The sequence below is a fragment of the Xenopus laevis genome, chromosome 1L (genome assembly GCF_017654675.1).
Source record: "Xenopus laevis strain J_2021 chromosome 1L, Xenopus_laevis_v10.1, whole genome shotgun sequence".
Classification (NCBI taxonomy): Eukaryota; Metazoa; Chordata; class Amphibia; order Anura; family Pipidae; genus Xenopus; species Xenopus laevis.
In genome coordinates, this window is record NC_054371.1 from 136,970,039 (window position 1) to 136,987,702 (window position 17,664).

The 17,664-nt window shown below is 35.6% G+C and overlaps 1 protein-coding gene across 2 annotated transcripts in view; it reads right to left on the minus strand.

Moving 5' to 3' along the window:
• kdm4c.L (lysine (K)-specific demethylase 4C L homeolog) overlaps positions 1–17,664 on the minus strand; it is a 121,954-nt gene that overhangs the window by 47,038 nt on the left and 57,252 nt on the right. For both annotated transcript variants that reach the window (XM_018258140.2, XM_018258113.2), the window contains exon 9: positions 2,387–2,583. In XM_018258140.2, the coding sequence (XP_018113629.1) occupies positions 2,387–2,583 (197 nt within the window). The remainder of the gene's footprint in view (positions 1–2,386; positions 2,584–17,664) is intronic.

Sequence of the window (17,664 nt, forward strand, 5' to 3'; positions counted from 1 at the left end):
AATATAAATGCCTTTCACCTTAATAAACTAGCACAAAACTGTCATTTTCGTGATGCTGATAGTGTGTAAAATTTATTATGTCACAGATTAGACACTGATTTTTCTACTTTGTAAGCCTCAAAGTTCGACAAGTTTTCGAACGTTACATTAAATGACCTCTGTTAAGTTCTTAAGGATGGAGGTTCATTTTAAATAATGGTAAATTACAAATGCTTCACAATTTGACATTCATGCTTAAAAGGAAAAAAGCATTCAAGATATTCACTAAAGGCTCTACAGAAGTTTGAAACAATTTGCATATATTCAAGATATTCACTAAAGCCTCTAAAGAAGTTTGAAACAATTGTGTTAATTGATTCTCAGATAATGGCAAAGGCAGAAATATGCAAGCAATGAGAATAATATACCCGTGCATGGACACAGAATGCAGTGATATAAGGTAGCATAATATTCATGCATTGATGTATGAATGCAGTTCAAAGGTATCAGATTTTATGATTTGATCTCTACTGCAGATCTGAGCAGAAATTCCAGAACTTTAAACAAAATGTAGTTTTAACTTTAACCTTCTAGTAACTGCCAGTAGAAAGTCTATAACTATTTCAGTGGTTTCTTAAAAGAACAGTTCAGTGTAAAAATAAGAACTGGGTAAATACATAGGCTATGCAAAATAAATTATGTTTGTAATATAGTTAGCCAAAAAAAGTAATCTATAAAAGTCTGGAGAACAGAACACTACTTTCTGCTTTGCAGCTCTCTAACTCTGAGTTAGTCAGCAACTTGAAGGGATTCCAGATGGGACAGAACTGTTCAGTGAGTTTGCAACTGATCCTTAGCATGCAGCTCAGATTCAAAAGCAAACAGTTATGACCAATGTGCCCCGCCCCTCAAGTCACTGATTGGTTACTGCCTGGTTACCAATCAGTGGAAACCATAGAGCTGCAAAGCAGTAGCATTCTTTTATGTTAGACATCCAGTCACTCAAGCCTTTATAGATTACATTTTTGGCTAACTAACTATATTAGAAACATTTTTTATTTTGCACAGCCTATCTATTTACCCAGTTTTTATTTTTATACTGAACAATTCATTTTAATGGGGTGCTACCCAGAGGAAGCAAAATACACTGGAACAACTGAAAGACTATGTTTTAATATATGTTAAACATTATTCCAGTTCAGTTTGTTTACCAGAAATTAAGACCTCAGGTGAACTGACAGTGTGTTGGAAGGGGAGCAACCCTTTATCCTTATAAACACATAGAGACCCAAGTAAATAAGCCTTACAGCAAGGATCACACTTTAAAATTTTCAAAACCTTTACTTAGCATATTTGTATACATGCAAACTAATTCATAAATATTCAGTGTATTAATATTAAACAAAAAAAGCAGGTAAGAGAGGAAACGGTTTAGAACAGCATTACATAAGACATCAGAGGACCCTCATGGAGTACATGCTGAGGTAAAGCCTATACTATTTCACATATCTGTTATATGTGCAAACCCACCTTCTGTTTGTGAATGATGTTGTCATGCTGGAGAAGCATTACCAAATTGGTTTGTATGCATGAACGATGAGAGGGTAGGGCAGAAAGGAAGCTGGTTATTTAAGTTAAAAAAAAGAGGTTGAGGAACAGGTGGTTTTGCATAGGTGGTTTTGCATTGGTGCTTACCAACGTAGAGATGATACTGAAAATCAAATAATGAAATTCAATTACACTCAAAAGAAGTAATCTTTTACCATCACATCACAAGGTATAGTGTGAGCAAAAATACACTATGATTTGTCTTTTTTTTTCTACTTTGCACCAAATAAAAAATGAGCTCTGTGGTGGTCTTTGAGTGTCTAAAGGCATTATGTAATAAAATGTGTAAGTCTGCAACAGTCCTAATCACCTACAGCAACCAATCAGCAGGAAGCATTTACTGGCCACCTGTTTAAAAGCCAAGATTAATTGGTTGCTATGGGTACTGCACTTGGGCAAACTTTGTGCCTTTTATTACATATGGAGGGAAACTATGTGAAAAGGGAGAGGGGCAGCAAGTAAAAGCTCATAAGAAGTGGGTTAGTTGCAATTGTGTTTCAAAGTTTTAGTAAAGGTTAGGTTATTAAAGCAGTTCAACTGAAATTTAAATTCAGGATTTCAGACAAGCCAAATGAAAGACGCTAAAAAGAAGTGGCCAAAAGGGAGTAGAAAAAAAATATATAAAGTTTAACAATTATTAGTGGCTATTATTATGTTTCAAATTTAGCTTATGCTTTAAAATGAATGCAGTAAAACATTATGTTTTCATCCCAGCTGAGGTTAACTTCAGAGGAACCAAGAAGTTTTATAAATATTATATATAACAAAACACTAATGTTGACTAAAAACAGGGTCAGACCTTTTGACAGCCTCTTTCTTCCTACGACTTCGCTTCATATGCCAAGCTATTTCTTCTGGTGTTGGTCCAGTTGTTGGTTTTGTATGATCAATTGTGCAGATATCCTTCCCTTGTTTCCATAGCGGATATCTACTTTTCTGAAACATCTTGACAAATATATCCATAGAGATTTTAACCATGTCATTGCTGCAAGAACACTGTAATCACAAACAAGAAAAAAAAAAAGATTTTGGATTATTTCTCAAACCTAGATCTGCTTTGGACTTCAGTTGAACCCCTTTTTACACCACATGAAAAATTAAAAACGCAAAGCACGTGTGTTTCCTAAGACCGGAGAGCCAAATACCATAATATGTAATTCCTTTGGCAACTAAATTGTGATCCACCGTCTATATACCTTGAAACATAAATACATTTTATTCAGTACTATACTTCAGCCATTAATTCAGCCTGTTTGGGAAGACTTGCAATATTTAAGTCGTTAAATAAGAGGGCATATAATGGTGTGCAAGGATACAAGCTGGGCAGTTTTCGCAATCCCAGTTTTTGACATACATGGCTGATTATTACATTCTGGCTCAAATTGGGTGGAATTCTGAGGTGCTGTGAAGTAAGCATTTGAATTACTTCCTATTCAGCCTTGTACCATAACTTTTATATTTTATAAATGCAGTATATTGTGTGTCGGTCTCTAACCACAGGTATGACAGAGTATGTGCTGTGAACCAGCATACAAGACAGGGAGCTACTGTGGTCATTTGGATTCACAGATCTTTACTGAAAAAGGGTTGTATTGCCTTGGGCTGGTACATAATTTCTACGTTAACTATATAAACAAGCTGAAACAGAACCAATACTGCTCATTTTTATTTAATATGCCTTTGATGATCTATTATGTTGTAAAAGAAATGTGTAGAAATATGTTCTACCTTCAAAGAACAACAAATGAATGCTGTAGCAGTCATACATTAAAGTATTTCGAAATTAATTCTCTGGTCCTGCTTCACTGGCTAAATGTAAGTGGGGAAAACTGCATATCTGGGTACTGAATGAAACAAAACTGAAAGAAATGCGGCTGCTATTTTAAGTTTCCCATCAATTGTTCTGACACACACTTTGAGCATTGCATCTGAACATAACCTAAAATACTCACCACAAAAATAAGTAAAAGATTTTTATCAAGATCCAGATATAGTCAACAGGTTATCTGGTTTATATAACATTTTATGTCACAACTATATACATACAGAGAAGTATAACAGAAGGAATACAGGTATTGAATCCATTATCCAGACTCCGTTATCCAGAAAGCTCCGAATTACGGAGAGGCCATCTCCCATAAACAGCATTTTATCCAAATAATCCCCCTTTTCTCTGTAATAATAAAACAGTACCTTGTACTTGATCCAAACTAAGATTAATTAATCCTTGAAGCAAAACCAGCCTATTAGGGTTAATGTTTACATTATTTTCTAGTGGACTTAAGGTATGAAGATCCAAATTACAGAAAGATCAGTTATCCATAAAACCCCAGGTCCCAAAGCATTCTGGAGAACAGGTCCCATACCTGTATAGCATAATACAATAATTACATAATCAACACGGTTTAAACAAACCATTTTGCAGTGAATTTTTAAATGCTCACGATAATAATTTAAAAATAAAAATGCACAATGAAATCTCACATTAGAGATAACAGTGCATAAGATCCATAGAAACCCATGAACACAGCTCAAGCAATTTTGTTATTATTTGTAAATAATTCAAAGTTAATGAAAATGACATAAGAGTATATAACAAGATACGGTGGTGTTTCTCCCTTATACCCAAGGAACAAACTAGGAAACACACACAGATGGAAGAGGTGTGAATTGTGGTGTGAATTACACAATGATTAATAATGAAAAAGAATTTGGATAGAATACCATTAGTTCTAATGATGCTTGACTATGGATGCAAACTTGCATCAATTGGGTAGTGAGGTCACAAATTAAATGGACATGAACACAGGTCTTTCTGTAGCTTAGGAAACCCATCATCCCCTTGTTGTATACCTTTTACTTTTTTACTAACAAGTACAATACATGTTTGACCATATTGCAATTTGAGGTATGCATATACACAGAATATCATACTTCAATTAGGCCTAGTTTTTTAATACATTAAACTGGAACTGTTGAATTTTAATTTTCAGCCAGCACACAAATGCAGAATGAAAGAGATCACACACATCAATAAGGTAGGAGATTCTTGGGTGGCTACACAAAACATAGTTCCATCCAGAGATTTGACTAAACTGGAGAAATGGGCAGCAAATTGGGAAATGAGGTTCAATGTTGATAAATGCAGGGTTATACACTTTGGTAGAAACACCATAAATGCTAGACATACACCAAATGGTACTGTGTTGGAGGCCTCCATGATTGGGAAGGAATAGGGGACTTTTGTGGGTAATTAACTATAGTGTCAGTCACTGGCTTATAAAGTGAATAAAGCATTGTTAAAGCATTAGCTTGAGGGATGACCACACCATTTTGCCTCTTTATACATCCCTGTTAGGGCCTTACCTTGAATATGCAGTGCAATTGTGGGCCCAATTCCTTAAAGGGGGCAAAAATTTAAATCTAATTTTTACTTTCTTTAATGAAAAAGAAATCTATCTCCAATATACTTTAATACAATATACTTTAATAAAAAAAATGTGTACCGTTTTTAGAATAAACCTAACTGTATGCAGTGCAATCCCCCTTCGTTTTACTTGCTGTGACAGCTGCACATAGGAAACTTCAGACGGTCCCTAACTGTTCTGCAGGAAAACGATCATACTTTCAAATGGCAGGGGGGGAGCCCCCACCTTACTTCCCTGACCTCGAGCAGCTTTGTTTGTTTTCCTGTAGAACGGCTGACAACTGTGTAGAGATTTGTATCCACAGACCCAGTGAAGTCTGCAGATTCTGTTTATTAATCAGTCTTGCTGTATCAGCTTCTATGGAAGGTAAGGTATTATTTGACTTGTGCTGTTTTTATAATTTATGACGATCCCTAAGCTTAACCTCCCAACTGCAGCATAGACCACAATGAGCATGTGCGTAGTCTTGGTCTTGCAAATATGTTTAAGAAAGTTACAAGAGGACAGCACCCTGCAGCCAACTTTGTAAAGATAAATCATTTGTTTAATTAGGCTTATGGTGCAGCAAGTTTATGTTTAGTATACAAAATACAGCATCTCTAGCATTATTCTATTTTAGACTTTAGTTCCCCTTTAATGAGTTAAAACGTTTGCAGAGACATGCAAGATATGCTAGTCAATTGACTGGAAGAATTAGACAATGAGGAAAGACTAAAGTTGGGGTTGTATTCACTGTACATTAGAGGATATTTAAGACAGATTAAGGGGGATGTTTATTAACATAGAAAATATCAAAGAACCAAAGGCCAACTTGAGAAAATTAACTTTAATTTGTAGCAGAAAAATTTGTTCTTCATGGTGAGTACGGTGGAATGTTGCAATAGCAGCTTCTAGAAATGCCTTTAACAATGCCTTGGATGCCTTATTGGACTAGCTTAATGTTCAAGACTATGAGGACCTAAAAATACATACTTTAGTTTACTACAGGCACTGTATGTAAATGTATCAATAGATGGCTTTAGGAGAGGCTGAATGTGCCGGGCTATTATCTTTTCTCAACCAAAATTAACCATGTAACTATGTAGATCTGCCCTGCTAAGGAGGCTTGGAATTAAAGCCTAAAATATAGACAGGCAAAGTAACAATGTCACAGCTGATAAAGGCAGCACAACTGTAATGCAAAACCTCAATGTACCTCAATAAATAAATTACATGAATCGGTTTCATAATCTACTATGAGAGTGTTTTTGGAGACACCAGTTGCCAAATTAATGCAATAAATCCGATATGTTCTTGCTTTAAAGAGAAGGAAAGCTATGGAGGCATTCTATTGCCAATAGATTAGCTGCAATAGTGGAAGCTAGAATGCTATATTTATTCTGTAGAATGTTTTACCATACCCGAGTAAAACGCTCTAGAAGCTCTCTGATTGTTTAGGATAGCAACTGCAGTATTAGCTTGGTGTGACATCACTTCCTGCCTGAGTCTCTCTATGCTCACTCATAGCTCTGGGCTCAGAGTAGGAGGGGGGAGATGAGCAAACTGAGCATACTCATGCCTGGGGCAAGGAGGTTTAAGCTGAAGGCAGGAAGTCTGATACAGAGGCCCATGTGTACACAATAGAATGAAAGAAATGCAGTGTTTCTTTTGACAGAGGTCTCAGTCCACCTATATTTAGGTGGACCTTTTTGATAAGGCTTACTTAATTTTAACCTTTCCTTCTTCTTTAAGATGTTTTGTATGAAAGCATCTTTCTTCAGCTAATGAATTCTTGACCCACAAAAAAAGATAACACATGTAGCCCTGTAGCATAGAGAAAATATTGATAATAACAGTCGTGTAGTCGCTTCTCCTTGATTATTGGAGCCAATAACCTTAGTTGAATCTGTAGGCCACTGATAAGTATCAGACAAATTCTGTATTTTTATTAAATGGCATAGCACATAAAATGGATATATCTACTATTCCCCACCAAAATATAGAGTCACAAAAAGAGGTGCTAAAGTTGATATGATCACACTGCTTTTCTCAAGATTTCACTACAATCAGTGCAATTTTAATTTAGGCTTTTATGTTTCTGATAATTGCCAAGCTAATTTACTGATATTTAATCTAGTGAAATGTTCCGCCTATTGATGGTATCGTAACTTTTCCTGCAAGATTGCATAATCCTTACTACCACTAGTAGTCATTGCGTTTTATGGCTATTAAGAGTAATTAAAACTTTTAATTGCTAAAACCAAAAACTTTAATCAGCAAGAGAGAAAAATAATTGAACAAACAACTGAATTCAGCATTTTCATTGTTTCTGCAATTTTTCATCTAGACTCACATCATCTTTTCAATAGCACGCATTTTCAATTGTTATAGTGCATAAAAACATATTTGTTGTCATGACAACTTAAGCAACATTCATATTCTTAGCCTGTATGAAAGGGCACTTCACAATATTATTGGACACTGAAATAAATATAAGTATGTTTTTAGGTTCAAATTTGTCATTATCGATCGCAAAACTTGTTCTGTCACTTCTTTTTGCACAAAAATCTGGTTGACAGAAATACTGAATGCATTTCTTCAAAATGTCATCATATTAGCACACTGATTTTTCTTATTCGGCTTAAATTATCCTAGCATGCCATTAACTGACACAATATATTGTTCTCAGATTAATTTTATGAACAAACCCTTTAGTCATAACGCAAATAGTTTCTTATTAAAAAAAAAATTAGATAGAAAAAACTCGAATCAGCCAGTTCGGGGGTAACAACCTGAAAACTCGTATTGATTGCGTTTTCACCAAAAAAAAAATTGCTTGAATTGAGTTTTGAGCGAAACCCACCAAAAAAAACAAAACATCATGCAGGCTATTAACATCTTCAATTGGTTCGAGGGACCGCTAATTGATTGCCACATGACCTTGAAAGGTTTTTGATGATGTTTTTTCGGATTCAAGCTATTTCTGTGGTCATGGTATAATAAATCTCGAATAAATTTGAGGTTTTTTTATTTATATCCGAAAAACACATCTGGAACCTTAATAAATGTGCCCCTAAAATGTTAAAATTATTTTCACTGTCAAAAAAAAAAAGTATTTAAGACTTGGAAGGTAATAAAAACAAAGTGTTTAGTTATATACATTCATTTAGATTAAATAAACTTCATAATTATAGGAACATTAATATGTTCTAACATTTATGCCTTATAAAAAGCAGGCCAATAATATCAAAAACATGTTACCAGATAATTTTAAAAGAAGGATAGTTATAGATATTTTACTAGCTTTTTACAGTTAATAGTCTTATCTATTCCTAAAGGTCCTTTTTAGCAACAGCTTAAAATAAATTGTTTGAAAGTTAGTCTGGTGTAGTTCTAACAGCACTTTACATTCTACCACCATATGAAATCTTGATTGAGAAAGCAAACAAAATTCTATTATTTTACTGGACTTGCAGTGAAGCATTTTAAACTTCTCCTTGAAATGTCTTTATGCTCCCAACAGCCCTTTTTATTCCTAACAGCTTTGTACATGGCCCAGTGAACATACAGTTTCTTGGCCATAAAGATGGTAAGGATGCTCCATTTAATTACCCAGTGCAATGCCTGTGCTCAAAACAGCATTAAACACACACAAAACAACTTAAGAGCAGTTACCAAAATAAATGAAAAAAAAAAAAAGCAGCCACTCACATCTAGCATATAACATCCCAACAACAACGTACTGTAGCTAGTGATACAGTAAAGTCACTGAATACTATGCATTAAAGGTGTGTGTGTGTATGTATATATAATATAATATATATATATATATATATATATATATATATATATATATATATACACACACCCACTTACCTTTCCGTTTCTTGACCCACACCAATGTTTTTATGCCTCACTGGTTTGGGACACACGTAAGCCGGTCCTGAAAGTCGTCAGTCGGACTAGGCACTCTGTCGCGTGACGGGGGGCACGTTAGGTTATCCATGATACAGATATGTGGGCTGGGACAAATGGCAAACATACTCACTTAAATGACCTTATGACCCTGCCTTTGCCTTTTTTGGCCTTATGGGGCTACTTCGGCATGATTCCAGTTTTATGGTAGACCTTAGGAGAAGGCAACACTGGGACCAACAGCCACAATACCATATATGGCAGTTTGTGTTATGATTATGCATTCATGATATTGGTTTATAGGTCGATAACCAGCCCTGCTGCTTTGGGTGAAGTCTATGTATATTGTCCTAGTCTGTAAGGTGTACAGTATATGCGAAGGTGATACCCGCTGCACATGCCAACTCATGACCCCAAAGCTGGGATCACTTGTTTGTTGGTGCCAGAGTTGGCCTAAATAAGGGCATTTACATCCAGGGGTCCGATGATGGCTGTTTTATTACACTCTATTTCCACGGTGTGTTTTGGACACTATGATGTCATGAATGTGGGTAGGGTCTGTGATCACTTAGCCTCTCTTTGGCTATATATGGTGAGTTTTTTTTCAATGCACTGTGTTTCCTTGATAAAGGTTCCTGTTTGGGACTTTTTTTCATCCTCATTGCCTTTTGTGAATAAATCCTGTGAGGGCCATCCCTACATTTTTTCTATTGATTATTTACACATGAGCACCCAGGTCTCTACTAAATTTAGGATGTGTGGCCCATACCTGCTCTTCTTATACATGTGTGTGTATATATCCAAAGGTTGCCAGCACTCTTGAATTCATTTGCCTGGGTGCAGAAACAACAAAATATCTCCAACAACTGTAGAAAGATCTGCACTCACAGGTCTTATAAAGAAAAATAAATAATTTATTAGTTACACAGGACTGACGTTTCGGCCTCCACAACGCCTTTCTCAAAGTGCCAAATGATTCACAGTCATGCCCTATATTCACTCACTGGCAGGAAACATCAGCTATAACAAAACTCATATAATCATTGTCACAGACAAATTCAATTAAACAATTAACACATTTGTTCACCATATATCAGCAAGGCATAGCATATGTTCAAAAATAAACAGCAAGTTAAAAACAAGTTACCAAACCCCTAGTTAAAAACAAGACACAATGTAGCCTTATATTACTCAATGCATCTAAGCATGCTGCATATTGTTTTTAATGTTACAAATGTGTCGCGTATTGAGAAACAATTCAGTATCAAACAATAAATATCAATCTCCCCTTTTTTTCACTGGATTAACCATTTCATATCCTATACTGCTCTGTTGGTGTCTGTGCTGATAGAGGGCAGAAATATGTAATGTTAGATTTGTATAAATATAAAGCATCTTGTTGCTATGAGCTTCCTAAACTAGCAACAGTGTACTATGTGAAACTAGTTAATAGGTTCTTGAGAATGTTAGGGCAGTGTTACAAGTGGATCCCACTACATCAGTGTCACTGCGAGGTTCACACATTGTTTAAACAACTATTTTATCCATGGTAATGTGTTAACCTACAAAAACCCCAGGTGCTAGTCATTTAAATTTATATCAAAAAACCCAAATCTACCCTGGAAATTCATCAGTGTATCAGAAGTATCTATTACCCTCCAACCATTAATCCAATACTGTAGTATCCATACCCACCTGTGTCTGCCTCCACTAACAACCCCTCGTATTTGGCTATTACTACAAATTAGTATACCCCAAAAAATGTATATACAGGTATATTGCGTCCAAAAATATAGTGAATATATAAATTAATCATTGAACCCATGAATTCAATTAATAATGTCCAAATAGTGCATCAAAAAAATCTTAAAAAATAAACAATATATAAAATGTAAAAAGATTGCATAAAAAAAATCACATAAATAGTGATGGGCGAATTTGCGAAATGGCGCCGGTCTCTCGTTTTTGACGCCGGCGTCTGTTTATGACGCCGGTGTCTGTTTTTTTTATGGAATTTTTACCAGCGAATTTTCGCACCCGTTTTACGAATTTATTCGCCGGTGGCGAATGGCGCAAATTCGCGCCTGGCAAATAAATTCGCCCATCACTACACATGAAGAATCCCATATAGAGTGTCCCAATCCATTTCAAATAATAGTCCCAAAATCGGATACTCCTATGTCAATACGTTTGTATTAAAAGTATCCTTTACGGCCTTTCCACTTGCAAACAAGCATCCCTTTCCCATTAAACCTGCGGAAAATGTTCGAAGCCCCAAAAACACCTATCCGGCCATCATACTTAACTGTCCTCCAGGCCAGTAACCACCGCCGTTCGTGGACTGCCATCTGTCTGGAAACCAGCATAATGCGCACTATAGTAACCGTCCACATCCCAACAGTGGAGGAAGGTGCAGTGTAGGAACCGTGTAGAAAAACCATCAAGGTGATTAACCCCATCAAGGTGATTAACGCCCATCTCTGATGACGGTCAATACCGATGGCACACTCTGGTGCAAGCTGATGGCACACTCTGGTGCAAGCTGATGGCACACTCTATACATCTGGGCTGCTAATCACAGATAAGACTGGAGTAAGTTAGCCCGTATCACATTCACCTTTTGCTGCAGAGATGGACTTTGAGAAAGGACTTGGGGAGGCCGAAACGTGAATATACAGTATATACAGTTAGGTCCATAAGTCTTTGGACAGAGACATCTTTTTTCTAATTTTGGTTCTGTACATTACCACAATGAATTTTAAATGAAATAAATCAAATGCAGTTGAACTGCAGACTTTCAGCTTTAATTCAGTGGGTTGAACAAAAAGATTGCATAAAAATGTGAGGCACTAAAGCCTTTTTTAACACAATCACTTCATTTCAGGGGCTCAAAAGTAATTGGACAATTGACTCAAAGTCTATTTCATGGGCAGGTGTGGGCACTTCGTTATGTCATTATCAATAAAGTAGATAAAAGCCCTGGAGTTGATTTGAGGGGGAATGTGGAATGTATGTGGAAGATTTTGCTGTGAACAAACAACATGCGGTCAAAGGAGCTCTTCATGCAGGTGAACAAGACATCCTTAAACTGCAAAAATAGAAAAAAAAACAGAGAAATTACTACAATATTAGGAGTGTCAAAATCTACAGTTTGGTACATCCTGAGAAAGAAAGAACGCACTGGACGCCCAAATTAAAAAAAAAAAAAAGACTTTACCTCAGAATCACATGACCTGTGTGAAAGGCCTAAGTTTCACATTCGGCTCCCTAAATCTAGAACAGGTGCTAAGCTCCCTGGTCTCGGCTCTGCTTCCACCTGTAGCAGCCGCCTTTCACTTCGGGAGGAGCCCTCCGCTAATCTGATCTGGTCTTAATAAAAGAGGAGCTAAGCAAGAGTTCTGGACTGGCAAAGGCGATCGTTTACCAAGGATATTGGACGGAAGATAACACAACTCAGAAGGATCAATCAGGCAGGCCAGGTCGTAAAGGCAGCGTTCATGGGATAGTCAGCCGGCACGAAGGCAGTTCGGTGAGATTAGTCACCCCGAAGAAGAGGAGATTTGTTGCTGGGCGACTAATCTTCCTGAATCTGCCTGTGTGTACTGACCCTAAAGCACAAAAAGGTTACTGGGAGCTGACCCCAGCAACAACTAAACAAGTACATAACTACTTCACATGAAAACATTTTTTTTTAACTGCAATAGCGCTCACTGCACTAGCGATGCGTCCCCTCCTCGACTAGCGCAGAGTTATATATTAAGGCATGTTATATATTAAAAGGAAGTTGCTACTTTGAAAGCTCAGCCAGTGATAAACAAAACTCCAAAGTTTGGGGTTCCCAAAATTTTTCATATGACTGTACATAATGCCATCAAACCAGGTTGATGGATCATACATGTTGAGTGTGATTAGCAAGAAAACTCATTCATGTTCATATGCTTAACTTTGATTAAGAGTTTTTCTACTGCCTCTTTTTTATTTTAAGTGTCAGCACTGTAGTAACAAACACGGTCATGACTACAATACACAAACCTTCTCGGCTGGCAGGGATTCTAATACTAAGCGGTACTGTCTATCTTCATTCTTACTGAAGCTTAGGGCCAAATATTATAATCATGTCTTTATATTCATCTATGCTGTTTTGTTAAGGGACAGTGAAAGACATGTCATAAGGCTAAAGGTCATGTTAATGCAACACATGGGATGCCAAAGAAAGCTTTAGTGCTAACTTTGCATGCATCCCATCTAACTAGGAGGTGTGCAGGGACATGAGAAAGTTGGAGATCTCTCGCTTTCATATATAACGTGGTAGCAAGTGATTTTAGGCACTTTTTTTTTTTTTTTACAAATATAACCAAACAAAAGGTATAATGCTAGGAGTGTACGATCCTTTTTATTTTAGGTAAAATTTTATTTGACAAAAGCTCTGTGGACTCTGAACTCAAAGTGCAGTGCTCTCCCCAAGCACTTTTTGACAACAGCATTGCCTGGCAGTTTTTCCCCTCTGCCCAGCCCTCCACTGAGCGCACTGTTTCAGTATTTTTCTTTCAGAAGCCGGTATGACAGAGTGTTTTATTTGCTGAAGTGTGCAGTCCTAGCAGCTTCTGCAAAGGTGCTGCAATAGGGTGGAAAAATTATTTATTTTCTCCAGCCCACCACTTCTATTCAGGGGAGAACACTGAAGAGTCAAAAAGAAATCACAGGGCTTATACTGGTTTTACATGGGAACTTTATGCACAGGTAGGATAGGAGTTACTTAGGAATTCAACAAGAAGATAGAACATATAAAAAATAAGTTAACTAGGAGTTACCACATGGAGAGGATAGAGATATTGCTTCACAGCACAGAAAAACAAGGAACTGCTCTTACAGCAAAATAGGTGGATCTGCCGTCAAGTACAGGGTAGTAGCAACCAAGGCTAGCTTGAGAACATAATACATTCATAATATAAGTTTTATGTGCTTTCTGTATTATTCTGCTCTGTATTATGTTAAAGGGGGAATGTACCTCTATATACATATATGTACTCTACTCTAACAGATTACTACAGACCTATGTCATTGACATATACAAAAACAAAAAAAAGCAAATGTCTTGGTAAATGGTAAGACATCAACTTCAACCGAAATATATTACTATTTAGAGCTGTAGGAGCTATTTAATGTTGCCGATATACATACATACAATTCCAATCTGTGGTCCAAACATAAAACTGTGCATAAAAAAAAATACAGGTCAAGCATACTTTATGTAGACATTTGGCTCAGATTGCTTACCAAGTCATTCTTTTCAAATATAGAATAATTACACCTTTTTCAATTAAATGAAATGCAGACGGTCTATACAATAGTGTGCCGTGTTATTGAAACAAATGCACCATCTGTATTAGAGTAGTTTCAGTGAGTTTAAAAGTACAATTAAGTGAGTATTGTTGTCCCACAGTGTCCATTTTTTCATTACATGGTGATTGTAACCATCTTACACAAGGTGTGCTTCATAATCACTGTTTTTAACATGTTAAATGGGCATACATCCACTTTGGTATCCTTACTTTTGCATCATGGATATATAAAGCACGGGAGCTCTGAGGCATTGAAACAGATATACTGTATGGCCAATAAATCGATTTATTTTTTCTCTTAGCCTTTTATTCACAGCCATGGATGAGATCAGGTGATTCAACGTTTCAGGAAGGACAATTGAATAAACAGTCACACAATACTACTTTTTAAATACAGCTTTGTTCTTAACACTGCTGAAAAAACACAGAATTTCTTATTTACAAACAGCGACAGAATGTTAAAATAGGATGTTTCCTTCTGCATTACTTTCACATGAAATTGGATCTGCTAGCAAAAGGGACAGTTAAATCATTTGTGGAGTTAACTCTGTTATTAAATAATGTTGGTAAAGTTTACCCTTCACAAAAGCCCTACTGGGTTCTATTTTAATGACAAGCAATGATTTAGGAATATGCGATTTGCCTTTTATACTGAGAACACAGCAATGAAACACCTGTACATTACACCCATGTGGATTCTGAAATCAAGCCAAATTCACAAAGTAATAGAAAATATGGCACAAGTGCAGGGAGCAGCTTCAATTTCATGCAGAATGTATGCAGTCAGGAAAATCCCAATGGGCAAAGGCTCTATGTAATCAATAATATATCAAGGACAAACTCTTAGCAGTGTACCATATTTAAAAAGAATCTCATTCTAGCTTTTCCCTGTTGTAACATTGCTGCTCTAGGTCTTGACTTAGACAACAAAATTATATATGGACTGAATCAGACACTGACTAAATCAAAATCATATCTTAGGTTCCTTATTTCCAAAAGAATGTCTCACTGTACAAGACCAGTGTTTAACATAGTTTTGCAAATCATTTTAATTGTTTTTTCTTTACTATTTGATCAAAAATATGTTCACAGTAGTCAAAATTACTAGCAACACTGGGATATCAAATGTCAACAAAAAGGTTTAACTATTCATGAGGTAATAAGAATAGTTAGCAATGACTGACACCAAAGAGATGATCCCAAACTAAAACTTTTTTACTATAAGGTTAGAAGTGTAAACCTTTTATATAAATGTCAACCAATCTTTACCACAACATAGAAACCACTACTTTGTATTCAGAGGACTGATAAACTACTACCAAAACTATTCAAATTATTAAAACAATCCCATGATTTGTTTACATCATGTCCCAATGAAGAGAGAGGCTTGCCTCTGATGTGCTTTGAGTATCAGGTAAACCATAACTGTATCTTAGTGTCAACGCTTTTCTAACAGAAAAAAGAATTTATGTGTAAAATGCTTACAACTGTATGTACTCTGTACTGAAACATTCTACTACTGAATCATGGCACTCCACACAGTTTATACACTGCAAAGATTTATTATTTTGGTGCGACAGAAGGATTTTTGTGACATCACCATACACTTCGCCATAATCACCATACATGCAGACATCTTTATGGTCTCCAGTATTAAGAGCCCAACAGGATAAACACTTGGAGGCACATTTATCAAACGTCGAGTTTCGAATTCATGTTAGTTTCCCCTAAAGTTAATTCAAATTTTTTTAAAAAAATCTAATTTTTAAAACTCAGATGAATTAAATCAACCCGAAAACTCGAATCGAATTAGAATCAAATTAAACCAGATTCAAGTTTTTTCTCTGAGACAAACTTGAATGTCAGAAAGGCTACAAACAACACCAAATTGAACCCTGGACCTACCCCATTGACTTAAACAGCAATTTGGCAGGTTTTCAATGGCAAATAGTCGAATTTGAGCTCTTAAAGAGCCAGAGTATTATAAATCTCGAAAGTCGAAATCCAATTTTTTTTTCACATTTTAATAACTCCCTAGTCGAATTTGACAGTTTTGACCATATAAAATGTCAAAAATTCTAATTTCGAATTTTCAGTTTAAGCTTTGGTAAATCTTAATATGGAGTAATAAAACCATAAATATCCAGCCACAATTTCACAGTAATTAGCAAATGTAAAGAAACAAACAAACATCTAGAAAACAAATATGTTCTCTATTGCATTTTATATAACATCCTAGGGAAAAGCAACTCAAATAGACCACACTGCACAGCAACAAGAGTAAAATAATATCACGTTGGTCACTATAAATATCAAAAGAATGCATTGCAAGCCAAGTAAAAAGTTAAAACAAAAGAAAGAAAGAAAAAACTTCAGCAAATGTCTGTTCTGATCTAGTTCATCATAAAAAGGTAAAAGAAGGTTTCATTACCTTTCAAGTTACTGAATTTTAAAAAAAAAAGTGTCACAAAATTGAGCAATGCTGGAATTATTCCCATTAGTACAGGAAAGGTAGGGGAAAAAAAGAAATTTGGCAATAGCCTTAGAGAATGTACACCAAATAACAATTTGCTAACATGGTCTCATAAAATAAGCCAAATAAGAAAATTTGAATTGTATATAAAATTTTTATCAGCTGTCACAAATGCAGAGACCTTTAAAAATGGCAATTTATGACAGAAGTGAGAGTGCAATTGATTTCATGAACTAGTATGAAGTTAAAACTTTCTGTCACATTCAGTCTAAACCTGTACCTATTTATTTTGCTGAAATGTAATTGACCTAGCAGTAAGGTCTTTAATGTGAGAATGATGCATTCAGAAAAAATGGGGAGGGGAAGAAACAATTACATACAAATTATTTAATTCGCTGTGTTAACGGTCTTTTTAATTATTGTTAATGAATGTAAAAATGATCAAACTAATAAAACTTTTTGGTTGTTTTTTGATTTTTAAAGTTGTGAGTTGCAGGAATACTTAAAAAGCCAAAAATAAAGTTACTGGCATAACACATTACATTATACAAAAGTCTGGGGTATAAGGAGTTCCAAAAACATATTCCAAACATGTTTAGAGAGACTTTTACTACCAGCTAAGTTTGGAAAATATGAGTAAAATAAACATCAAACATAGCTTGCTTACAAATTCAATATAAAAATTATTCTAAAATTGTATTGGAAACCCCTGTTGATGTTGGCAAGTAAAAAGCTCCAAATGATCATACTAATATTTATACTGCAGGCAGTGCCATAAACTAGCAATATTAGCAAATAAGGACATATGTGTGGCACATATATATTGAAGGGAAATATGCAGTTTAGCATGTCATTAAGTTCATAAAGTCAGTATTGACCAACACTTAGGAATATATTTACCTACCATAGTAAATAAATGGAGTGAGGGGTAAAAAAAAGT